Source organism: Centropristis striata, chromosome 5 (genome assembly GCF_030273125.1).
Source record: "Centropristis striata isolate RG_2023a ecotype Rhode Island chromosome 5, C.striata_1.0, whole genome shotgun sequence".
NCBI lineage: Eukaryota > Metazoa > Chordata > Actinopteri > Perciformes > Serranidae > Centropristis > Centropristis striata.
Window position 1 is genome coordinate 30,491,743 of NC_081521.1, and position 26,752 is coordinate 30,518,494.

General features: G+C 38.3%; 1 protein-coding gene across 2 annotated transcripts; it reads right to left on the minus strand.

The window, feature by feature from the left end:
- Positions 1-12,875: 12,875 nt before the first annotated feature.
- znf217 (zinc finger protein 217) lies at positions 12,876-20,916 on the minus strand. 2 transcript variants are annotated; one of them, XM_059334057.1, is made up of 6 exons: positions 20,433-20,916; positions 17,225-18,582; positions 16,904-17,011; positions 14,675-16,051; positions 14,419-14,543; positions 12,876-14,265 (listed from the first exon to the last, which is right to left on the minus strand). In XM_059334057.1, the coding sequence occupies exons 2-5, from the start codon at positions 18,531-18,533 to the stop codon at positions 14,431-14,433; spliced, it is 2,907 nt and encodes a 968-aa protein (XP_059190040.1). In that variant the 5' UTR covers positions 18,534-18,582; positions 20,433-20,916; the 3' UTR covers positions 12,876-14,265; positions 14,419-14,430. The 2 variants fall into 2 exon arrangements, with proteins under 2 accessions (XP_059190040.1, XP_059190039.1); XM_059334056.1 differs by having other exon boundaries at positions 12,876-14,543; positions 20,575-20,912.
- Between the last annotated feature and the right edge of the window lie 5,836 nt (positions 20,917-26,752).

A 26,752-nucleotide genomic window follows, 5' to 3' on the forward strand; every position in this document is an offset into this window, starting at 1 on the left:
ATCATGCTTAGATGTTGCATGCTAGTCACACATGCACTGATGTAAGAGCCACATAAATGCTTCAGTTCAGATGCTTTCTGGCTCGATGCTGTTCTCAGAGGATCATGTGCACCATGACTGACACAAACCAAACAGGTAAAAGTTAGAATTGAATCTATATACATTGTAGCTATGCAGTGTTAGGCCACTTTTCCCTTATTAACAAGGAAAAATTAAGCCAGGCTTATTTCAGTAATTCAGGCTTTTGCTACATTCACGATAGAGTAAACCAGTAGCAAACCGGATATCATTTTTGTGGAAGAGAGCAGATGGTAAAATTAGGTGAATCTGGCCGAGAATACCGGCACTTTAATGGTAGATGGTATCGCTGTCAAAGATTTTAATATTTTTTACTTTTTGCTCAGAATTAACAACCAGATGTTACCTGGCTCCTGCCAAGGAGAATAATAATTTATTATCTATGATTATATGAATAGTTACATAAACGCATAGTCATAAAATAATTTTAATGTTACCCATCCTTTATAAATAAAGGTGCGTCATAGCAACATATCTTCATGTCCTGATGTTTTTGTCAGTCTGCATGCAGCATAAGTTTCAAGTAAAATCTTTTTCATTAAATAGGTCAAATAAGTCTGACCTCAGTCACTTTGGATACGTATTGCTCCAGACTAGCCTGGTTCTGATCAGCTCAGTTTTTAGGCTTACCTTCACCTCAGTCTGACGGACTCCAGCAGGTTTCCTCTCTGAGAATTTCTCAACTGTAGCATTGTGAAACATCAGCCAGTTTGCAATGTTTGCCATGGCTGCACTTATGTCCTACTTGAAATCAGTCAACATATATTTTTGGCCTTAAGTATCTGCAGTATCCCGGACAACATAGTGCACTCAGAAAGTATTGACATTTCTTCATCTTTAGAAAAATGTTAACATGCTTAAAAAACACATGATTTCTAGTCTACCGTATCTGCACTCTTAGCGCCTCTGCACCGACACTTTAGCCAGAGAATTACTGTAACAGTACTGTAGCAGCACTTTCTACTTATTTATTTATAATTATTCATATAAAACTGATTCTGTGTCCGTGCCTGGGCTCTTCTTTGACAAATCAATCATCTACCTATATATAGTACAGTACAGTTTTGACATCACAGCCTTACAGAAGTGCAGAAAACACAGTTTTTGAATATGGTCTGTGTGCTTTTATCTGTGTTTTGATACTTTGAGCTTAATCACATAGCACCAAGACCTGCTTTTTAATCAAAAAAAGACAATGAAATCTCACTTTTTACAATATGGGACTTTTAAATGTAAAAGAAAACAACAATCTCTCAAATAAACAGTAGCTTTGTCTTGTACAAACCAAGTAGCAAAATCAAATTGAAAGTAAATTCAATGTTGTTTTCCCTGCAATAAATTAAATGATACTGGAAGGTTTTTTTTAAACCTACACAGAGTTTTTGGCCACCAGGGGGCAGCAGCGACAAGTTGCATGCCACAAACTGACATATCGCTTCTTCAGTTGATATGATAGACTTATTAGCAAGTTGTTAATATGCTCCAGCAGACACAAAGCAACAAAATGATTTATTTAGAGTCCAATATTATCTTTCTTTTGGCTCTGTTTTTGGTCTCCAGGCAGTTATCTTAGCTCTTAAGCAGCTAAATCCTCGATGTTCATCAAATGCAGTAGTTGCTATCTGTTTGCTGCTGAGCAAGTATTGTACAGTGGATCTCTTACAGCTTTTTACCCCTCAGGATGAACTGTAATAACTGCACCATCATCGGGTCAAATTTTAATTTCTCAACACTTTTATGACCAAATACCTGCTAAACTAATAACATCCCCATCATCCTCAGCTGTACTTTGTGTTTCATCTAACTAGCAAATGTTCATGTCTAAACATTTTAATTGGTCTGATCTCACTAGTGCTGGCTTTTGTGTTGGCTTCATGGTTAATCTTGGTTAAGTTTGTTAGGTTAATATAAGACTTTGAGAATAAACTTGTCTTTCCTGAGTGTAGAAACACTTACAGTTCATTACATTCTTCCAGCCGATGTTTCGCTGCTCGCCCTTTGCAAATCCCGAAAGTTACAAGTTGAGAAGTCTCACCTGTGTTTGGATGATGAGTTTGGAAACACTGTTGAATTGTTGCCTCTAGATTAGTTTTCCCCCTAAATATCACAGAGACAACTTAACATGGATCAGCCAATCGTTTTGTAGATTTTCAAACTTAACATTAAATGTATTTATATGTGGTGAATCTCCGTATGCTCAAAACCTCTCTGCAGTGTTGTCTTTATGTGTGCTCCTGCGCACACAATTTATCTGGTGCAAAGTCAAATCATTTATTTCCCCTCATTCATCCTGATAGAATGAGAGACCCGAGGAACAACAGCCAATTTAGACTGAAAATCCCAGTTCAGCTCAGGGTAATCTGATTTCTCTGCTCCCCAGAAATCTACATGTATAGTGCTTATCAACTGGATTACTGGCAGGTAGGAAGAATAACCCAATTTGAGGTTACTTGTTTCTCTGTGTGTAGTATTCAGTGTCACATTGCATTAGAAGCGGAGGGCTATTGCTTTGTGGAATGGATGCGTAACTTCCTCGCTCCTCCTTTCCCAGATCTAGCTGCTCATTCATTCATATGGGTTTTTTTTTTTTTGCAGTGCACCACCACATAGAATAACAAAGTGATCAAATGTAAATGCACTGCAATCAGATAATGGCTTTAAGGGAGGCATTTAAAAGGAAAATAAGGCCTGAGCATCCCCACTTCTTGCTTTCTTTATTTTTTCTCTGTGGCACTGTTAGCTTTTCCACTAGGTGGAGCTTCGGCTTTGTAGGTTGCTCTTTTAACATTAGTATTTTCATGTTACGGAAACTACCGAGACTGAATCTTGAGTTATAAATGTTATTATCATACTGTTGTGTCAGTGTTTTTGCTCTCTGCCCCCACAAGGCTGCAATCAGACCCTGACATTACTGGGCAAAGACGCAATGTTGGAGGTCCCTGGAGACTGCCAGTAGACTAAAAATGTATATAATTAGCTTAATAACATATACCCAAATTTGTGAATATATAATATATTTCTAATGATGCATTGTCTGCTTCTGCTGCTAGCTGGTGGTTTGATCAAACAGAAGCAGCAAGTCTTGTTAAGCCATGCAGTGTTGCCTGGTTAGTTAAAAAAAACAGTATCATTAGCCAGAAAAAAGAGATATAAATATCAACAAAAATAAGAAAAATGCCAACATTTTGACAAACCAGGCAAAAAAAAACATCAATTTGTCAACCCCTCCAAGCTAATTTTACCAAAATAATCAATTATAAAGCCCAATTCAGCGGAAAATCGCCAAATCTGGCAACATATCTTGGGTGCCAAATTTTTAACTAATCGGGACACCAGGAAAATGACACAGGCAAAGACTGCAGGCAGTGCTTTTTCACTAGTTGTCACTTGTTTCTCAAATACAGCTACATGTCAATAAATTAGAATATCATAGAAAAGTTTATTTATGTCAGTAATTCAATTCAAAAAATGGAAATAACACATTATATAGGTCCATTAAACACAGAATGAAATATTTCATGTCATAATTTATTTAATTTCTTCTAATTATAATGATTATGGCTTACATTTAATGAAAACCTAAAATTCAGTGTCTCAAAAAAATTAAATATTACAAAAGAAAAAGTATGTCCATCTATATGCACTCAATACTAAGTTGGGGCCATTTGACTTGAACTACTGGAAATCGACTTTTCCATGATATTCTAATGTATTGAGATGCACCTGTAATGTTTGATTAATGTCGGAGTGAAAAATTTAGATTTATACACACACAACAACAACAAAACCACCTAATTGGACTTCATGCCTCTGTCTTCGTTCTTCTTACCAGACATGTTGTGGAGGGGTTTCCTCTATCTGCTCCCACTCTGATCCCAGCTTGGGCTGTGAGGGTGCTCAACCCAGAGTCCTCCATCTGCAGATATTATACAGGGTCGAGTGCAGGTTGTGGTAACGGATGACCACCATCCACGTACCCTCATCACCACAGAGGTCAATCTCTCTGGAACAGGAGCAGCTCTCCCTCCAAGGTGATTATTGATAAAGGATGACACGCCAATGTAGACACAGGAGGAATTATACTCTAGGGCCAATCACTACTCCTCTCTTGTTTCTGGAGACGGAGACCTTGCCTAATGTATAAATACTGTGGTGGGACACTATTCCCATACCGATTGAGTGACTATAAAAGAAACGGAGTGGAAACCATCAGGGATGCAGGGAGCCATGTCAGTTTCCTTTAGACACAGTCCTCTTAATATCTTTTAAAGGAAACAATCATCTTTCCTGATGAACCAAAATGTCCTGTAGCAGCCAAGGTCAAGTACACGGAGCCCACACAGACACACACACAGACACACAACTACAGTAAATGCATCATGTGTTCAACTGTGCATTATGTCCTTTCATTTCCCCCTTAGTCCACTGTAGGATATGTTTCGATCTCAAGGTGCTGAAAGGCAGATGCTCCAAATGCGTTTCACATAAAAGTGGTGGCTCGATATATCACATTAACATCTTAATATAACCTGCAGGCAGCTCTGTTTAAATCTGAAACTACACTCTTTGTATTCAGAATCACATCTATAGACTGGAGAGTAAATTAACTCTCCATATTTAGAATTATTGGCAGCATATACAGAATGCATAAATTATTTGTAACATACTGTAATTAGGGCTGCACAATTAATCAAAATTTTATCAAAATCGCAATATGGACTCGTACACTATCCAAATCGCAGGAAGGCACAATATTATTATTAATATATATAATAATTATTAAAGGCAAAATATGTGTCAAAGTGCCATTCTGAATTAAGTATTTTGGTGCTGCGCAGATGTCCTGACATACTAATCATGTTCTAAAGTCTAAAATAAAATAAAATCTTCATTTGGTAAATATACTCGCAAAAAAATCCCAGCATGATGATGTTGATATATTTTTCAACAAAAATGAGAAGAATGATGTAAACATTCCCTCACAATATCAAAATATTATCATATTTTTTCCAAATTGTGCAGCACTTTTTGTGTTATGTTTGCAATTATAAGGAAGTTGGTGTATTTGTAGTAGTAATGTATTTGTTCTTTATAACGTTAAATAACATTAATGAATGTTTGAAAAAAACACTATAGTTGTAATCATAACTATATATATTTAGTACTTTTAAACACATCTATAGTTGAATTGAGTGTACATTTAATAAATCTCTTGTAACCCAATTTGCAATTATTATAAGACAACATGTAAATATCTTACAATTGGTTATTCATGGAATACTTAAAAAATATGTTTAAAGGAATACTTCAAGCAAAAATGCAAAAAAAAGTATCAATTACTCAACCTGTGTTCTTGAAGAAATCTTTGTTGTTATTTTTTGCATGCCTCCATGGTGACTAAAGAATCCCAAAAATGGCATTAATTCTTGATGAACTGAAGTAAATGGGGGTGTACATTCTGTTACCATTTCTGCTAAAACCCTAAAAAAACAAAATAAAAAAAAAACACTTCCGCGTAAACTGTCCCACACTCCTTTTTTTATTTTTTTGTTCGCCGTGGAGGCATACGAAGACAAAAAATTCTCAAAACTTCAAAGTAACATGGTGTAAGTAATTAATATAAAAATGGACATTTCATAGATGAGGTATTCTTAAAAGCTCTATTTTTAGGAAAATAAATACCCGACAAGTATGTTTTGAAAATGATGCATATTGATGCAAACGATGCAAAAATGAACAACCTATACCGGTAGAAACTATCATGCCCAAGATATCCTTATAATAGCTTACATCTATTTTATAGTGTTTATTAAACATTACGTGCTTATGGACACTTACGAATCCTTTGTATGTCAGGGTTATAATTAAAAAAATATTTGTATATGTCCTGTTATGGGTTCAGGGTTTTTGTGAATTTTAACAATAGCAATTAGCCTAAGACATTTATATATTAGCTCATAATGTTAATGTGTGTTATAAAGCATTTAGTACCAGTTTTAAACCTGTTTTCAAATGTATTTAAAGGCACGGAGCAAATGTGATTATATATTATTAGAACATATGCATAATCAAACATTATTTTTTAACTGATTATACACCAAGAGAAGTTATATTATATAATAAGCATTGTCCTATATATGCTTACAACTACACTATAGAGTGTAAAAAGCCATTATTATTATAAGTGTATGTATGCTGCACATAATTGGTAAATAGGTTTCTAACAGTGCAGCACAGACAGACAGAAATGTAACACATATTTGGAGCTAAACAATTATTGCTTATACAGTCTTAAGGGTAATTAATATATCTTGAAAAGTGCCTTATCATTGTTAATATATATACTGTTCTCTGTATACGATCTTGTTACGAAAAAACTAGTCAATAATTGCCTTAAGTGACATTGCAGATAGTTACTGCACTGTAGCTTGTTGATTAGAACTGTAAGACGAGGAAACTCCGGAAAAAACAGTTGCTTAGGAGGTGCCATGTCCTACCAATCACTCTCCCCTTCTAAAGGGGCTCCAATGGCACCTGAGGGGGAATCTCATGGCTGTCATCCCAGAAAGCCTGCCGCACTGATGCCTGCTTACCATCTGCTCCCCATATGAGCAAAAACAGGCAATTGTCTGAGAGAAGGCACCTCAATCACACTGTCATCGAACTAATATACTTTAACATGTTTTTCGGGTAGGTTTGGACAACATCTTGGTAGAATCTGCAATGCTGGAAGTCCCTATTTGGCTCGTGGAGATAACAGTAAATGATTGTGTGAGCATGCGGCGTAGGTCGAGTGTGTTTGAAATGTATATCATATAGCCCTGCCCTGTCTCAGCATGGACTTGGCATCTGACAGTGAAAAAAGCAGAACAGTGGGACCCTGTCAGTGTAACACTTCCTGTAAATAACCCCTCCATGCCTTTGGTTTTATCATTCCCTGCAAATGATTCCAGGCCCCTCCAGAGTCGACAAGAAATAGCATTATTTTATGGCATGGAAAAAAGAGGAGATAAAAAGAGGAGCCAGGGAGAGAAAAAGGGAGATGGGGCTAAAAAAGGTCCTTCAGGGAACATGGTGTAAATGAAGTTCCAGGAATGACACAGGCGAGCAATGAGGCGTGGATGGAAAATATACGCTGCACATCATCGGATAGAGATGCCAGTGAAAATGGCTTCATTGAAGTGTCAGCCCTCATCCATCAATCAATCATCCGCAAGAAACAATAACGCTGCAGCGATGGGGCAGCTTTTATGGGGCTTACTCATGGGTATCGGAAACAGCACTTAAGTGTAGTTCTGACACTGGGAGAAAAACAGAGGTGAGGTGCTCGGCTTATTCCACATGCAGGTAGAGCAGATAGGAGGGAGGGGGTGGAGGGGGAGGGGGGCTAAGTATACATTGCCCCCCCTGGCAGAAGAGCTCTGGACAGAAGGGTTTTTATCTCCACAACAGCAGTGGATTTCTCCTTTTGTAACATTCACTTTCTCCTGAATGTCTCATATTGAGAATGAAACGAGACTAAGGATGTGTGCCCAGCCGCATTCTTTTTACTTTTAGTTTATATATATATATAGTAGTATAGTATATAGTATATGCAGCTGCCCTCACAAAGTCTCTACATGTTGAATGCAGAATGCATACAGTTGGGACATACTGTGATGTCTCTTGAACTTTGACCTTCCTTATCTTATATGCTGCTCAGAGGATTGTGTGTCAGAATATTTAGAGAAACATGTTGGTTTGCAAGCTGCAAAATGTGAGTGAATGCCCTGATATTTTTGGTATATTGCATTTGACATACTATGTGCTCAATCTTTTCTGGCATACAACGCAGAGTTTACTGCCATGCTAGTGGCTGTGCTTTGTTGTAAACGCTAACATCAACATGCTAACATGCTCACAATGTCGGTGCTGAAATGGCTGTTGTTTAACAGAAATGTTTATCGCCATCTTATTTTCGGTGTGTTAGCATGCTAACATTTGCTTTTACCATAAATGTCAACCTGCTGGTGGCACTAGAGGTGAAATTAGAGTATCACCAAAGTCAGTTGGTTCATCCACTGGGGACCATGCATGTGAGTTCAAAATGAATGGCAATCCATCCAATGGTTGTTGAGAGATTTCTGTCTGGACCGGAGTGGCGGACCAACATTGTCATCCATGCTGTTATGTTGCTAATGTGGCTTAAAAGGATTTTTAAAATACAACAGTCCCCCATACTTTGAACTAAACAAGTTATCTTTGTATCTAATTTATATATTGTATTTTAGTTCTTCTTCTCTCACCTGTTTGAATTGTTATTACTCCATTAAATGGCTGCAGGGCCGGTTCTAGCCCATTGGCTGCCCTAGGCGATATTGAGATTTTGCGCCCCCCCCCCCCCCCCCCCCCCCCCCCCCCCCCCCCCCCCCCCGACTATATTCATTCTGATATAGGTACACTATGCCATATGTATTATGCTGTACACTAATATTTGATACATGAACTACAAGCAAGGTAATGGTCTCAGAACATTTTTATTTTTAGAAACTTTGGAACTTTACCAACAACAACTGAATTGAAAATACGAATAAATAAATAAGAAAACACAGATCTTCATCAAATTAAGAATGGCAAATACTGAAAATAAATAAAATGTAGACATACAAATGCAATAAAAATAAACATAAAAATGAAATTTAAATTGCCCATGCTTTTTAAAAAATGTTTCGTTAATGAATGTTGTTAAAACAAAGATGTATGCTTGTGGCGCCCCCTGCCAATTTGGCGCCCTAGGCAGCCGCCTTGGTGGCCTGTAGGAATAACCGGCCCTGAATGGCTGTTAGTGGTTGTTATCACTATCATGATAATGCTCCAGACCAGGGAAAACTGTTATATTTAGGCAACAAAACTACTTGGTTAAGGTTAGGGAAAAAGAAAAGAGTTGGAGTTAAAAAAAAAACAACTACTTCTGTGCTTGACTACTGGATGCAGATATGTTGGTGATGTAGTTGACGTAGATGTAATGTTGGGAACTGAAACAAAGATACTTGGTTAGGTTTGGGAAAAGATCCTGGTTTAGGTTAAATTAACTATGTTTAGTAGGTAACTTAAAGTACATATCAAAGTTAAAATATGTCGATGTTGACTTTGTGTTTCATACAGGACAAGATCAGTCTCTTGGGTATAAATCCTGCTTGTTGGACCCATTTGTCTACGCGGACTTGTTGCTCTTTACACCAGGTCACCTCACTTCCTCCCGTCATAATTACTTACGCTAGAGGTCGCCAGCTTACAGGCTTGAATTTTCCACCTCTTTTTTGCGATATAGATAGACGATAACAAAAGCAGCCCTTTTTACCCCTTTTTACAGGTTGTTATACTGTTAAAGCTTTCTGCTATAATATCACATTATGGGCCTATGTATGTATAATATACTATCAGAATAATTGCTATTTCCTTAAAAATAACCTCAACAGACCAAAGGCAGTGAAAGTAGAGCAACACATTCTTTAAGGCTATATGTAAAGCACTCTCCCAACATAAAAATAAACAAAAAAATGCTAAATGGTCCAACAGTCTCTTTTGCTGTATGTGAGCCTTTTGATTTCCCCAAACCAAGTCTCTTGATGGCTTCTCGGCAACATGAAACATGACACGTCATCCATTATTCTGTACATGTGCCTTGCTATCTCAGCCCGCTCCATATGGCCCCTGTTGTCTCCAGACACCCAAATCCCTTTCCTCGGGCCAGGGGCTGTTTTTGTGGGAACCATTACATTGCTCCTCTTCCTCAGAGGAATGGGGTGACGATGATGAGCAATCACAGCCAGAGCAGACTTTCTGCCTCAAATTCTGACAGGATATTCAACAATTGACCGTATCCGCTTTGTTGGCCCAATTGCTAATTCATGCAAGTTGACAATCTGGAGGCAACAATTATGAGTGATGAAAGGACTGAAAATAAGAGGAGAGAGCACTTAAGGGGAAGGAGAAAAACATGAAGTTTACTTTACAAGGAGGGAGGGAGGTGGGAGATTTGATAGTCACACTACTGGAGAGAAAGAATTGCTAAACAGAGCCACAGATGAATCTGTCCACAACCTCTTCTAAAACCAAACACACTGAACAGATGAATGGATGGTAATGCAAGCATAAAATGCCATTTGTGTATTGAGTTGTGCAATAAAATGGCTGCTGTGTGAATCCTTATCACACAAAACCTAATGTGATGAAGAAACTTGATAAGGAGCTGTGAAGACCTCAGGTGTTTTATGCCAAAGCGTTTTGAGAAAAAAAAAATCCCAAGTGAATTTGCATGAAACATAGGTATTTACTTTTGTTGTCCTTGTCCATATCTCTGTGCATAATTGGCAATGAGGCATGGTATTGGGGAATAAAAGATTTAAATGTGAGCTAATAAATATTCTATATAATTCTAATTAGATCAATAAAAAATTTGCTTTTTGTAACTTGTAGAGAAGAAATTGCTCGTCTCGTCTATTTTTTTTCTTCTAACACATTACTGTATCAATTCAAAAATGATTATAGATTTCTTTAAGCCCAGCAATGAGCAGCAGCTTAATGAAAGGAAGGTCGGCGGTGCCATTCATCTCCAAGGAATAAAGATAGGTAAAGGTCAGGCCACATTTCTGGAAGAAATGCACACATTTTAATTTTTCTTGAGGCCCCCAAATGAATGGAAAAAACATAGAAAAAAATGAGTAAACAGAGTGAAAATTCAAAGTGTATCTGTGCCTATTAAAGGGACTTTTGACATGAAAGCCCTCGCAGCAGTCTGGACACGGGGATCGAGAGTAACGGGATGCATGTCATAAGCTGTTGTCGACTTGCCTTCTCTGCCATGCCTTTGCACTAAGTTTGCCATAGTGTGGGGGAATATGAGGGTGATGCTAAGTGAAATGCTCATTTTGCGTTTGTGATTACCAAGGCCCATGGGCGATATGCACTAATGTGAGCTAATGCAATAGATTACACAGTGCTGGCCCAGGGGAACAGACAGCAAACAGATGTGGTCTACTCAAAAAGGATGGAAGGAGGGGGGGAATCAAAGTTTAAAGTGTTCAATGTGCTGAAGATTGTCCGTTGCAATTTGTTGTTTACAGAATGCACAGCCGTTATAGGTTTTGTCAGTCCTCTCTGTCTAAAGATATGTGGAAAATCAACAATAGTGTGCTCATGTCTTTTAGATGTAGAAGCTATTACCAAACTTTTCTCAAGAGATTTAATTCTTTCAAGGATCACAGGTGTTGTCTTTGACAGCTGATGACACCTGTGTGACATCACCAATTAGGGTGTGGCCACCAGGTCTGCATACTTACTAAGTATGTAAGTTTCAAAGAAAATAGAGCAGTATAATAATATTTTATATGTGGAGAGGTTTGTAAAATGAAGACAGACATGTTGTCTTTTCTGTATTAAGGCTAATAAACATTCCAGTATTTGCATTATAGTTTTATAATTAAATTTTAATTCTCAACTAGCCACACTTATCACAACAAACTGCACAACATAAGTCTGCTTTTCAGACTGAACATGTAAGACTTTGAAACCAGAATCTGACAAGGCTCAAATCTACACTTTGTAAATACTGCCCTCTAGTGCTAAATGTAGCTCAATGATGGGAAAAGGGGAGCATGTGCCACATATTCTTTATTCTTTCTCTTGAGTTAATCCATACATTGCACATTTTCATGCCAAAGCCTATAACTAAAACATTTCTTTGTACAAAGGATTTGTGTTATAATGGAGCGACTGATACATGCACCCCAGGGACTGATTATACTGGAGGAGTTTTACTATGAAATGGTAATCACGCTACTGCAATAGCATGCACAGTCCACTGATATTACTGAAACCTTAAAAGAAAAGCCAAAAAAGGTGGATGATTGGATGGGTGAAACAATCTAATACTAAATATATCTTAATCAGATGCAGAGCCAGATTAGCCTGCAATCTGTAATTAAAGCTGTCATTGCAGGTTGTCCTCTTGGAGCAAGATAAAGGCACTTTCATCCCCCATCTCTCTTAGGCTTACTCTTTAATAACTGTCCATGTAGAGATGTTGTTTGACATTTGAGTATTAGTATATCAGTTAGAGGTATGTGTGACTTACAACTGGGAGTAGGGCTGAAATCAATTCATTTCATTGTCAAATATTTTCAATAAATCAATTGGTTGTCATATAAAACTTCAGGAAAAAGTTGATTAGCATTTACCCCAAACCTAAAATGATGCCCTCAAATGCCTTGTTTTGTTTTTCTGAAAAATGTCTCTTATCAAGAAGTAGACATTGGAGTGCTCTTTGAGTGGCAACATGACCTCCCCATTTTCTCTCTTCACTGCAGAAGTGTTAATTCTGCTGATATCGTTATTATTAACGTTACTCAACATAAGCATAACCTAACAGAGGTGTCTTATACACACATCTGACCTCCTTACAAAGATTCAGAGGCCATAGGTGTGTGGACTGAAAAAAAGACCTAATATTTTAACATACACAAATATTATTTGGATAACCTCATAACCTTAAAGCAGACAAGGTTTTGCACACCCCCTGTGATCTCTGCCACCCCCCAAAAGGGGGCCCGGACCCCAGGATTCAGAACCCTTGTCATAAAGAAATTTAAGATGCTAGAGTCAGAGAATTAATTGTTTCATTAAAAATAACTACTCAAACCAATTACTTGATTATCAAAAAAGTTAGGTGACTCATTTAGTGACAGTTAATCGATTATTTGAAGATTGTAGGGGTCCATGAGTGGAGTAACAAATATAAACACAGCTTTTCGCCTCACTTTATTATTGAAATGTGTCATACAAATCTCAAACAATATTTTCATTTTTACATGAAGTATACAAGTATACAAGTAATGTGAATACCAAACAAAAAAAGGAATAACTTAACCCAAGCCCTTCAAAGTGGCAAAAATACTAAATTACAAAATAGACTACAGACTAATAGCTCGTAACCTGAGACTTTTTGTTCACAGTGTGTAATTAACCATGCCATTAATTAACATAGCTGCTTCTGTATTTTTTTTTTCAAAACATCACAGTCATACAAGATCTTAAAAAAATCACTCGTTGACCAGCTGGGACTGACTGCTGCCACTTGAAACAAAATAACACTTTTGAAGACTCTGCATAGCCTCAATAGTGAATAAATGTGCAGTCCAAATTATACAGCATGACCATTTGAAACTCATACAGAACTCGTGAAATTTGATCCATCTCACAGGTTATTGATTTGAGGCACCACTCAAGTAGATAATAGCCATTTGACAAATAATAACCAAGAAATCTGTTCTGTGTTTAAAACTGGGCCTGTAAATACCAAGTATATTAAAGAACTCCACAAGCCACATTGTGTTACAGTTAATCATGTGCCACAGGTCGATATAGCCTCAGCAGTAGCTGCTCTGTATCACCATGAGATGAGTTTGTGTTTTATGTGGTGCCTGACAAACACTGTGACGTCTGGAAAACACATGTCCATCTAGTTATACTACAACTCAAAACATCTGTCTCTGGTCGATATGCAGCTCGGTACAGAGGCTCTGCTGACATGATAGCTACAGCAGCTTTACAAAAATAACAGTGTCGAGAGCACAACATGAGGTAGACCACTTCAACATACACAGGACTAGTAACAGTGGCCTGTTTGTAAACCACTGGGCCGAAGCCGTCAAGTTATAAAACAGAAAAGCCCCACCCTTCAGTGCCTTGGAAAGAGAAAAAAAAAATAGAACAGTGCTTAATTACCGCCTGGACATAAACAGGAAGTGAACAGAGCAGCAATTTTCCACACAAATTACTTTCTGGTTTTTACTTTATATCATTTTATGTACTGAAAGCTTACAGATATATTTATGTTATCCCACATACAAAGTTTACTGTTATGTCATAGACACTTACAGATATCTGAACATAAGTTTGGGTCAAATATACATTAAGCGACGGTTTTGAATGGAAACAAATACCACAGTGCACCCAGGTGGAATAGCACCTTCAAATTGATATGATCTGCACTTTTTCATGAAAAAACAAATGTATACTAAAGGCCTCAGCCAGGAAATGTCTATGCAACACAATTTTCATCTATTGAAAAAAATATGAAATTAGGGAAGCCTAGACACAATTTTTTTGAAGAAGTTCATCAAAATAAGGGAGCAGTACAGTTCAAATCTGGAGAGAAGAAAAAATATACTTTATATTTTCAAATATGACTTGATTCATTTATATCAAGTACCAGGTAAATTATTCTGGTCAGGGTTTGAAACTCAGAAAAAAAGGAAGTTCTTATTGTATGTACTTCAAAAATATCTTCCAACCTTTTACCTCAGTGCCACTTTAGGTACTTTTGTCAGTGGTCCCATAGCGTTGATTAGGGAAAGGGCCTGAGGGGTCTCTCCTCTGAAGGTTGGGCAGAGTAGGTAAGTGTTGGTACAGCACAGTTCTGCCCCCTGAGAAAAAATCTTTCATGTTAACTCTACAAACTGCTGGGATATGCAGATATAAAGGAGCCTAGTTTGAATTTAAAAAAACACTGCACTATTGTATGCACTTCTCCTGAACCAGCTAACCTAATACATACCTGCTCTTGGGTTGCCCAGTCCTCCATGGCTGGGGTTGGCTGCTGTGCTGTGATAGAGCGATGCCAGGTCATTGGGTGTGTAGGAGCGCAGGAGGTTCATCATGCCCCACTCAGTGTCCAAGCCTCCTCCAATAGCTGAAGATGTCGTCTTCAAAGAACCCAAACTCTCAGAAACTGTGGATGGACTAGATATCTGTGATGTGCTATTCACACTTCTCCCTGAAACAAGCACCCTGTTGGACACGTTCCCTGTTGGTACTCTAAAGCCAGGCTTCTCGCCGACATCAGCTTCCCTGCCCGTTGGTACCCCATACTTTAATCTCTTGCTGGAGGGTTCACCGAAATCCATCTGGGGGAGGCTCCCAAATCGGCTCGACAGGCACAGCCTGGCAGCATCAGAGTGCCAAATGACACCGTTTCTCGCTGGGTAACTCCTCTCACCAATTCCCACTCTCTCCGGGGGGGGTGGTCGCTCCATGGCATACAAGCTGCCTGTGTTGGATTTCCTCATGAGCTCTGTATACCTGGAAGATTCCTGACTGGGATGTGTGTCAATATTTTGTGTGTGACGCTGCGTCTCCTGGACGACATCATGGACAGGGGATCGCTTGGGAGCGGGAGGTGGGTTAATAGGGGTCTTTTCTTGTGGTTTTGTTGGTTGAGGGGGTGGGGACTTGGTTCGACGAGGGTGGCGCCGGTCAATCGTAGGAAGGGGCGCGACATCTTTCCCATCAAGCGCAGGGGGGCAACCTGTGAAACGTTTTTGTTTCCCACTGCCGAATCCATTCTTTTTTGTGCTGTCTGACTTGTCTTTATGAGTGAGCTTTTTGTGCATCATCAGAACCTCTGGGTACATGGTTTTATATGCACAAAACGAACAGGCAATCGGAATTAATGCATTTCTGGGTTCGGCACTGGCAGGGATGGAGATAGACACTTTTAAGGAGAGATTTAATGGGGCCTCAGAGTTCTCGTCTTTTATCTCCTTCCTTTCCATCTTCAGGTTAACAGGTACGGGGCATTTTATGACCACATCATCAGTCGGGGAGTAAGCAGACTTAGCAATTAATTTTTCATACTCAGCATTGATCTGGGCGAGTGGTTTGCCAAGCTTGCTACCTATGCTATCAAATCTGTCCTCTGGCGTTCCATTGGTGCACAATCTGGCTCCAGGAACCCAGAGTTTGGATTTGTTCAAAGCAGTGTTTTCATTGTCATTTCCATCTTTTTTATCGTTGGGAGAGGGCACAAAAGGCACGGGTCTGCTAGGGATGTCCACGTAAGGTTTGTCCTTGTGACGTCGATCCAGGTGATATTTTAGTGAAGTCTTCTGAGCTGCAGCATAATCACAGTAAGCACACTTGAATGGTTTTTCACCTGAAACAAACAGACAAACAGTTTAAAAACAACTACAACAAGTGTTTTAGACAGGTTATCAAACAGTCTCAGTTTGAACTGATGCCTCTACATGGCCCACAGAGGCAAACGAGACCATGAGCAAGAATATTGGCTATTTCTGTAAAGTTATTGTTAATGCCCATTACTGGATTTGATTCCCTGTGAAATCAAATTGCGACAAAACAAGTTAGTGGAACAGCCCATGCTTACTTTTTCCAAGGCAGTGAGTAATATGCTAGCAAGTTAAAAGGAAACAGGAAGGGATTTCTTTCTAGAGAATTATATTTTTATGTCATATTTTGTGGTCAAGGCTGATACAGGGGGAAGATCAGCAATGACAAAAACAAAATAACTGACAGAAGAAAGCTAAAAAGGGACACATGGAAAACACAAGTCAACCTTGGTCGCTCATTCAACAGATAGATGAATTATGAGACTTTAAAGGATTCAAAACTGATCCTGAATTGGCTCTTTTCCTCTTAGACAGGTTTGTAATATTTTATTAATAAAAAAAGTATGAGACAGTTTGAAATGTATATATGCATTTGCCTTGGTGGCTAAAACTAAGTTTGTTTGTTTCACCACCGACATATCAGTTATTTATCTGACATAGCCATAAATAGATACTTAACCTCACCGCTAAGCATTCTGCCAATAGCCCACATGGTGTGCCAAAACAATCACAAAATGAAAGGTCCTTGTAGTTACTTTAATTTTAAACATAGTTTCAAACATAAGTTAGTATAACTGGGTCTGCTGTATACGGCTGAGTTCATATTTACAGTCTCATATTCACAAATGAATCACTCAAGCCAAATGTGTTGAATATACCTGTGTGAGTCCTCAGATGAACTGTGAGGTAATAGCTTGATCGGAATGATTTGCCACAGTAACTGCATCCTTTTGATCTGACTTTTGATCGATCAAAAGCCTCTTCACCTTTGAAAAACAGAAACAAATACAGAAATACATTGAAAGGAATAGGGAACAATAAAATAACAAAAAGGCATGCATTATCATCCCTCTAATCAGCAGAGGGAGCACTCGGTAACAGAGCACTCTTTGTGAAAAACAACTGTATGAAAAACAATTCCTAACTCACAATTAAGGCAAAGGAAAGAGAGAAGCATGGGCGTGTAGCCTTAAATTTACCTGGACCCAGGTTTTCTGCCAGTGCTGCTTCCTCAAAGCCCTCCTCACAGCCATCATCTGCAGGATCAACTGAACCTGTCCTCGACTTCCCATCAACAGAGGAAGTTGGACTCTCTTCACCACCTCTCTCGCGCTTGTGGACTCTGGAATGGAGAACTAACTGATGGTATGTCCTGAAGGTTCTCTGACATTCCTCACAAGTGGTTGGCCTTTCTTTGTGCTTATCTTTTTGCATCAGAGACCTCCGCTGCGGCGCTGCAGCCTGCTGCTGAGACCTGAGCTCTCTCCCAAGGACCTCTTTTGTAGCTTTGTCTCCTTGGCCTTCAGACCAAATATTATTCAGCTCCTCCTTATCGGAGCCACATTCTTCGTTGTCTGTGCTGGCTTCCTGGCCAATATCTTTAATATTATTAGGACCGACTGCTATCTTGCCCTTTGTAGCAAGTTGCCAGGCCTGGTATGTGTTGAAGGGATCCAGCTGGGGAATCCATTTTGATGATCTTTCATGCTGCAAACTATTTCCTGAAGAGCGAGGCATAAGGTTTAGACTGTGAAGAAATGTTTCCTGTTTGTCAAGGGATTCAGTAGTGCCATCCATTTTCTCCTCGTCTTTACCTTTGTCAGGCTCCACCTCTCTGTTGTGTACTTTGCTGTGTTCAGCCAAACTGTCGTGGTCGGGGAAGAAAAAGCCACAAACCATGCACATTTTGTAAACAGTGACTACAGGTTCAGGAACAGACTCTTGGACGATACCATTGACTGTGATGGGGATTTCAAGGTCTTGCTGGGTCTTGCTCTTTGCTCCTGGTTTTACATGCATCTTCATGTGGTTCTTGAGGAACCATGGCTCTCTAAACCGCCGTCCACAGACATTACAGCAGTAGGTAAAGTAGTCCTTATGCTTCCTCATGTGTGCCTCCAGCTCACTAGCATCTTGTGACACCTGACCACACACAATACAGCTGTGAACCTCCTCTTCTTCCTCAATAGGTAGGCTGCCTGGTTTGGGCCTGGGTCTCTCTCCTGGGATCCTGAACTCTGCTTCAATTCTAAGCACTGCTGGTTCAAAGAAAGTGGTGGGGTGCTGGGTTAATACATGGGGTCCTAGCTCATCCTGATGAGTGAAAGCCTGATCACAGAACATGCAAGATACACTTCCTCCAGATTGCGACACAGCTTTTTCTGAGTAGGTGGTGTGTGGCGTCATGCTAGAGACAGGCCCTGGGATGCTTGCATTGTTACTAATAAGGATATCTTGGGCAAGTCCATCAGGGCTTTCCACAAACGGTTGCAACGAATGAGTCGGCATTGTCCTCTTAAGGTGGTGCACTGTACACACTGTCCGGATTATTAGGAACCTGGAAAGAAAAGAAAAAGTGTCTTAAACTGTGCTGAATATAAAAAAAGATCAGAAAGCTGTTACCTAATTTGAGATAAAATCAGTTTTAAATACATCGGAGAGAGAATGGCCTTCCCTCAAACTGAAACAGGAAATGTATCTTTTTAGCAATCAACTGCACAGACAACTCATTTCCTCTCTGTACAGCCCATTGATAAAACATAAAGACAATGTTTTCCTTGCTCAAAATCATTATTTTTCCTAATTCTAAGTATGTATATATATTCTGTATATTTTTTAATTTGATATATAATGAAGAATTTGGAATACTTGATGTCATACTAACTTAATATTGTTAATATTAAGGTATATGCATGCCCATAGTGTATGTAAATGTTTTTGTGAAAAATATTAATTTGTAAGCTTCATCGTTTCAGAATAAACTATAATAGTCACTATACAAATGGCACAGTTTACAGTAAAGGGACACACACACAAAGTTTAACATCTTATTTTACAACTATCTTGTTTCTTGATCACACCCAAAATTAAGTGTTAGAAAATGTTATGGATGTAGGCTGATTGGCACTAAACAGTATTGAGCAACAGTCAGCCAACTAAAGTACAAAAACATGTTCATGTTATACTAGCTGACAATCCTAAAATGCCTTGTTGACTCACTCATGACACATTTAAATGACACACTTCAGGCGTTAAGTTTTTTTGGTTTTCTGGTTTTTGTTTTTTTGTATTGTAACCACTGGGACTACAACCTTGGAGTTTTGTCATAAGACCTGTGTGTGTATAATGAACTGCTTATATTGAATTTAATTCAATGTGTATACTGAACTGATATATATATATATATATATATATATATATATATATAGATAGATAGACTGATAGATAGATAGATAGATAGATAGATAGATAGATAGATAGAGAAAAGAAGAAAAGTACAGAACAGGAACTCAAATCACACTCTTGGTTTGGCACAAGGGTGGAGTGACTGGACCAGCAAGTTCACAGCTCAAAAGATAAAAATGAAATAAGACTTTGACAAGAGAAAAAACACAAGAAGTCTGCTGTATAGTAACAATAAACCTGTCTATCGATCTATTTATCCATGTTACAGCCAGACAGGTAATGTAATTGACTATAAGTTGCTAGTAATTTTCCAATTAATCACCCATATTGTCCTAAATAATAAAAAATTCGACGCCAGTTTAACTATTTTTTGCTTACCTCTGTTGAACTTTTGACTTAAACCAGGTGAGCACATGTAACTGTCGATAATGACCCAGGGAGGGTTTTTTTAAAGCACACGCATGCTTTGTGTGAGGCAGCTTTAACGTTAGCCACCTTGTTATTCAAGTAAAGCACAACCCCCAGTTAAAGGCCATTCACGATCGTTTACTAGTGTCACAGTCTAAGTTAACTTCACCGAAGTCCATGGCAGACAGTTAAACGAAGTGGCTATTACATTTCTATGTGTGCATAATAAGCAGAGCACGAGGAATTTAGTTACCACTTTTCAAGCGATACAGATCGATATCAATGATGTCGCTGACGTTAACTGATTGCTTTAAATCATAAGAAGCTTCATTTAAGACAACATTCACCTCAACTAGATACAAAACACGTTTACCGAAAGTTAACTTCACGACAACAGATTGGCTCAAATCCACATTATAACCATACCTTGTGTACTTACGGTGTTTGCTATATTGATTTTGTTTAAACGCCACTTTTCCAAACTTAACGTTAAAAGTCGCTTAACGTTAAAACCGTGAACTCGCATTCCATCGACACCAACTTTAGCAAAAACTTAACACTTTTCTGTTGCTCGACCAAACTGTAGAAACTCACCAAACAATACCTTCCAAGTGAGAATTTCCGGATTAATAATGACACTGATACTACAAGCGACTGGAGCAGTTTGGTGTGAGTTCCTTCTTCATTTCACACACTCACTCACTCAAACGCGTTTTTCTGCTGGTGGACAGCTCACCTATTCAATTGTTTGAAATCATATTTGTTCTACTTGGCGAGTCCTCACTGTGCAGCTGTTGAATTCTGACGCGCGCTCCCGCTCTCTCTCCAACGATTCTCAAGGGGGAAGATGGAGCGCGTGCACGGCAACCCCAAAAAACCCATTGGGTTGGTCACGTGGTCGCGAATAAAAGGATTAGTACACATAACGTTAAACACGACCAAACAAAAATATGCAATACATACATTTATGTCACTAACTTGTTTATTTTTCTACATTTATTTTAAATCAGTTGCTTTTACAGATTGACAGTTTGAAATTTCCTCACTGTCTCATTTTAAGTCTCTTTTTAAAACCCACCTCTTTTCGTTGGCTTTTAACATCACGTAGTGTTGATTTTATGATTTTGTTTGTTTGTTTTTATTTGTATACATGCATATTTTATTTTGTGTAGGCAGTACATTTTATTTGTTTTTATCCTATTTTTAATATATTTTATCTTATTGCATTTTACTGTTCTATTGTTTTCTACATCTCTTTGTATTGTGTTATCTCTTTATTATTTGTGCAGCACTTTGGAAACCTAGTGTTTGCTAAAATTGTGCTATATAAATAAAGTTGATTTGATTGGATTTTTATCATTATTTAAATCACCTGTTACAACTATACAGTCTTTTTTTTTTTTTTTTTTTTTTTAATTTATTTATTTCACTATGTTTAGTATGCTAACTTTTGGCTAACCTGTATGATTACGCTTTGAGATCCTGCTTTAATATATGTAAGGTGTAAGAGAGTGAGTTTCTATGGTGATTAAAGCCACAGGCTACATAACAACACCGTTTCATATGTAATGGTGCAAGATTGCAAACCTACCTAAAGTAAATAGCCTCCTTTTCTTCCTCGCTCACGCGTCATGCACCAGCTACCATGTGGAGATGGGTGGGGGAGGGGTGCCTCAAACTTTCACAGTTACATGAGTTTTTTTTTTTTTTTTTTTTGCAGAAGCAGGTTGGTTGAGTCATGAGAAATGTCTGTTTCTTCCCATTTATATTAACAAAAATAGCTCCAAGCAGGCTAGTTTTATATTCAATCACCTAAACATACCATCTGATAAAGTCTAAATAATGTAAATGTTTGATCTTAAAGAGAGGCAGAGGTTCTCTATACCCTATTATAATAGGGCAGGACAAACCTTATAAAACCACATTATAATCATCCTAATGCTTGAAATAAATTATGACATACAAAGTCACTATTCAGTTGTGCACAAAATAAAAAAGAACACACTGATTTATATGAGATATAGAGTGTCACCTACAGTAACACCCACTGGCTGATGTGAAGTTAAATAACAGCCCCTCCTCCACCCTGCCAAAGAGACAGCAGGCATTGATGCTAGCTTAAAGCCATACATTGTACAATCAATGAGGATATTCAGAAGCCCTCAGTGTATATTCATTATTGAGACATGTCCTCCCCCCAGAGTGGCAGCAATGTCTGAAAGAAAAACGTTATCAGTAACCACTCCCAGCAAAGAAACTCTGAACAAAACTATCTCTTTACTTTGAGCTGTGCTGCTTCCTTATCCAACCTCTTGTGTCGGCTATTATAGCGTTCGCCTGTATTTATTAAAAGTTTTTTTTAAATCCATCGTGCAACCAAACAGGTTACACCAATGCAGTGTTTTTTATGTAGTGAGAGCAAGTGGATCTGCAGGTTTAGTAAGCTGAATGTAGAAATGAATGTGATTATTGTGTATGTGCCAGATACCAATAAAAAGCCTATATGCCTATTTAATTATAGACACAGGAGCTAATGTTGAACATATAGTTCAATGTCTTTAATGTTTTTTTAATCTGGGGTCAAATCTGGGGTTAAACAGGCCACATGTTCTCAGTTCAAAATAAGACATCCTGTATGGCATGAGACAGACTCAATCACCTCCATGTGTCAACCTAAAATAAAACATTTTTGTACCCCCCTGCAATACTCTGATTCAGTTTTTGGTATTCTTTCCTCACCCCGAGATCCTGTTACACAAACAAGTCTAGTATGTTAATCAAAGGCACCACATGTGACACATCGAGGCCTCCCGCTCATTTCCTATTGTTCTGTGGCCACAAAGGCTCTGTGAAAGGCTATCAATCTGGAGAAGCAGTATGATGCCTCAGGATGATGAAATTGCCATGAGATGTTATAGCCCATCATAAAAAAAGCCCTCTATGTGGAGATGGTGGTAGTTTGTGTTTAACCAGACAGATATTCTTTAACTGGATGGTAATTTCATCATAAATTATATTGCAGTTATTTAATTAGCATTCATTTTCTGTAGTGGTAATGACAACAACAAGTGGGGGGACATTGTTTACTTTTAACTGATTTAATTAACTTTGTCCTATTGTTTGACTTTATGCTAATGTAATTTCTCTTCTACAATCCTGCAAACTCATTGTCTCAGATTGTATCTTTCCGACAGAAAAAAAACAAACATACATGTATGCATTCAAACCAAAAGCAGTACATTTTAATTAAAGATAAAGTGGCATCTTTGAGAAAGTGAATGCTTGAATGAATAATTATGCATGCAGTAGACAGGCAGCCTGATAGGAACTGGATCAGCGAATGGGGAAAGGCTGCGGTGGCTTCTTTTTGTCTTGACGTGTCAGGAGCAGCTGACTGCATTGTTCTCCTCCAGATTCACAGCCTGGCTTCTTTCATAATCCTGGTGTCGCTCCTGAGAGACACTGATAATATATAATCTCCTTTCTCACCCCATAGCCGGTAATGTTTATTCAGTGCAACCAGCTGTTGTGTTGTTGATCATCAGAGAAATTTTATCAGTCACCAAAAGCATTCTTTCCCTGAGTTCTGCACAAATGTTTTTGAGGAAATAGAGGAAAAGGTTAGGGCTCTTTGTTCCATCACGGGTGCACTGCCGTCTGTGTAACCTTTTTTGACTTTTAGACTTCTCTTTATTCCACAATGACCCATATGGACATAGTTACTCACATACAAAATGAAATAAATATTGTGAAAATACAACAAAGAAGAAACTGTTGCACAATGAGCCAATTATTGCAAATAATCAATAGACATGTAGCCATTATTGTTTTAGTAAACTTTTGGATGCCTATGTTGATTACCACTGCTTGGAATTAATCTCATACTATAATTAAGATAATATATAGGGAACAGATTTTATTGATACCAATGCCATTATCAATTCCGTTAATTGGTCTGAGTTTTTATTGATTCCTTTATGGATTTCTGATCAATTTTCTTGAAAAAGTGGGCCTACACAGTGTTTTTTAGCATCAATGCAATTGTTTTATTATCTCTTTGTCTGAACACAGTGTAGATTAAATTATTTGTACAGCATTTATTTTCATTTAGGCTTTATTAGTCAATGAAAAAATCTACTAACCCTACCTATGTTATAATTTACCTTTGGATATTTACTCTCAGTGTGCATTAAATCTTAAAGCAAAGTAGTAAGTAAAGAAAGTAGTGGCACTCTTTCGCCTGAATTCAAGCTCATATTTTATAGGAAGATGTTTCAGCATATTGCTGGTGTTCCAGCCTTACTTTATCTCTCAATCAAGACTCCTCCTTGTTGCAAGTTTCCAACAGAGTTTATGAGTTTGACGTCATTGTTTTGCATCTGTCAGAAAAAGCATTGATAGAAGTGTTTGATAATTTTGGAGGTATTTAATTTCCACAGATTGGACAAACTGGTTCTCGATTTCCATCCCCAGTCATATGTTTCTCCTATCATCAAAACCAGGGCAAACTAACACACTAGTATAATGATTATCTTTGAATCTACTGTTTAATATAAACTACACTGCCGTGGAACATAGTCATGTTAAATTCTCACAGTTCAGACAGATTTGCTCTGTAGACAGGACAGGACATTAAAAATAACATTTTTCTTCAACAAAATCAGTCTAAAGACCCTGCAGTTACGGCACAGATATCTCATCATGCCATTCTGATATAAGTGAGTCTATAGTTAACATAAAAAAAAACGTTTGTGTTCAGGAGTGATGAATCCATGTTAATCAAGAATGTTTTTAGCTCAAAAAATCCATTTTGATGAATATTTATCATTGTCATCCTGTTTCTGTACGGTACAGTACATGATAAGTTGTTTTGGGCACCAGTTGCAATCTTTTTATTGAATTTTATCCAACTTATATCTCCCCAGTGCTACTTGCCGTGTTTCTGCTTACTTGCGACATACTTTTAAAGAACCAGACCATTACAAACCAGGAAATGGAAGCATTTGATCTAAACATTTGCCTGCAAAATTGTATAATTTACAATATGTTTTTAGAGTTAGCACACAGCTGACCATATTTCAGTTGAGTTTAAAACATATTCACATTCCTGACTTAAACACCAAGCAAATGTTTCAACACACAAAATCAAATATTAGAAACTTTTCAGTGTTTTGAAAGTCATCAAAAAGTAATTTATTGCATTTGTGGTCTATCAAACTACAACTACTAAACGACACCTTTTGTCCCTCCAGCAGGATGTAACATTCCCCTGAAAAGACCCACAAACACCAACCCTAAAAGTCACTTCAGAGCATCTGCATTAGAATGCCTCCTTAACACACACACACACACACACACACACACACACACACACACACTCACACAAGTTGTGTCTGCAGGATCTGCTGATTCACCCTTGGTTGAAGTGACTGCCCTGCAGATGCTAGATCCCTAATTTGTCATCAGATCAGAATCTGTGATTACTGTCTTCTCATGACTGGTCCAGGGGATTGTTTCACCCTAACAGACCTGTTAGTTGCGAGCAGTGCCGTGATGCACATTAGTGCTGACAGCAGGCCTCCTGTCAGGCCTCCCTGCCCACTGTTCCCTTGTTCCACCCCCTCTGAGCTTGCTGCATTCACACAGCCACATGCATTGTCCTGGTATGAACTGCAGCAACATGGCGGTCAAGCAGATCTTGTGCAGTGTGTACAATCTTTATGCACTGTTAAATCCATACCTAACTGTTTCTGTTTAAATAATAAACCACCCAGTTCATTTCTGGCTGTGAAGGGATTTAACAGCCCTCATGAAATATGATTGCTATTCATGATTGCACAAAAAAGACTTCCCTTTGAACACTCACAACTCTGGCGTGTAGGGACATGCAGCTGTTATCTTACTCTGCACCATTTTCTGCCACCCAGGTGCATAAAAGACTGAGTGAATTTCTTAATAACAGCATAAGAAAGTGAAGACATCAGGAAGTTTTGCAATAAAGTTTTTCATTTTAAGATAATTTTAATAAGTGATGATTTTATGTTTAGTAATGAGCTCTTCACACACACACACACACACACACACACACACACACACACACCAGTGATACTGTTGGCAAAAATGTCACACATTCATCTTAATTTGAAACAATCCTCAGGGGAAAGGACAGACAATGGACCACATGTCTTATACTGTGCAAGTAATACCTCACTTTTTCTCCTTAAGTGCCATGGCAATTACTTTGATGCACAATTTAAAATGATCACAACTATTATAGAGGGTAATGCAAGAAGCGTGTGTCTCATTGATAACAAAGGAGCAGCATGAGTTATGCCTTCAGGGGCCGCGACTCATCACTTAATGGTGGGTGAATGGTGGGTCTCAGACATTACTATCTAAAACACATCCTTCCAAAGACTGAACACTGTGCTATCCATCATAGAAATTACATCATAAATGGTAACAGAAGATTTGAGGGCTTCCTTCACCTGAAATATACTATTCCTTAGATCTTGTTTTACATCTTTTATCTCTAAGGTGTCTCATGGACTCTAGGAAATGTAAATTAGCATTCAGTAGTGATGTCCAGCAGCCATCTCTCTGTCTGTCACGGTTACAAATGATGGCCCGCGGTCAGTTTTCTTTTTCGGCAACCATGTCTGTCAGATAACTGTCACTTGTCTGTCAGCCGTGCAAATAAACACATAGATGAGTAATGCTCATAGTATTTGCCTCTACACCCAACATAGAGAGATGTCACGCCTTATTGCCTCACGAGTTCAGTGCTTTAACTTGTATGTATTGTGAAGAATGAAATTTATAGTTTAAACTTGCTGAGCCACATGTTTGGCAGTTGTTGCAACACCCAGTTAATCTTGATTAGGTTTGTCTGTTATAAATAACACTCATGAAGA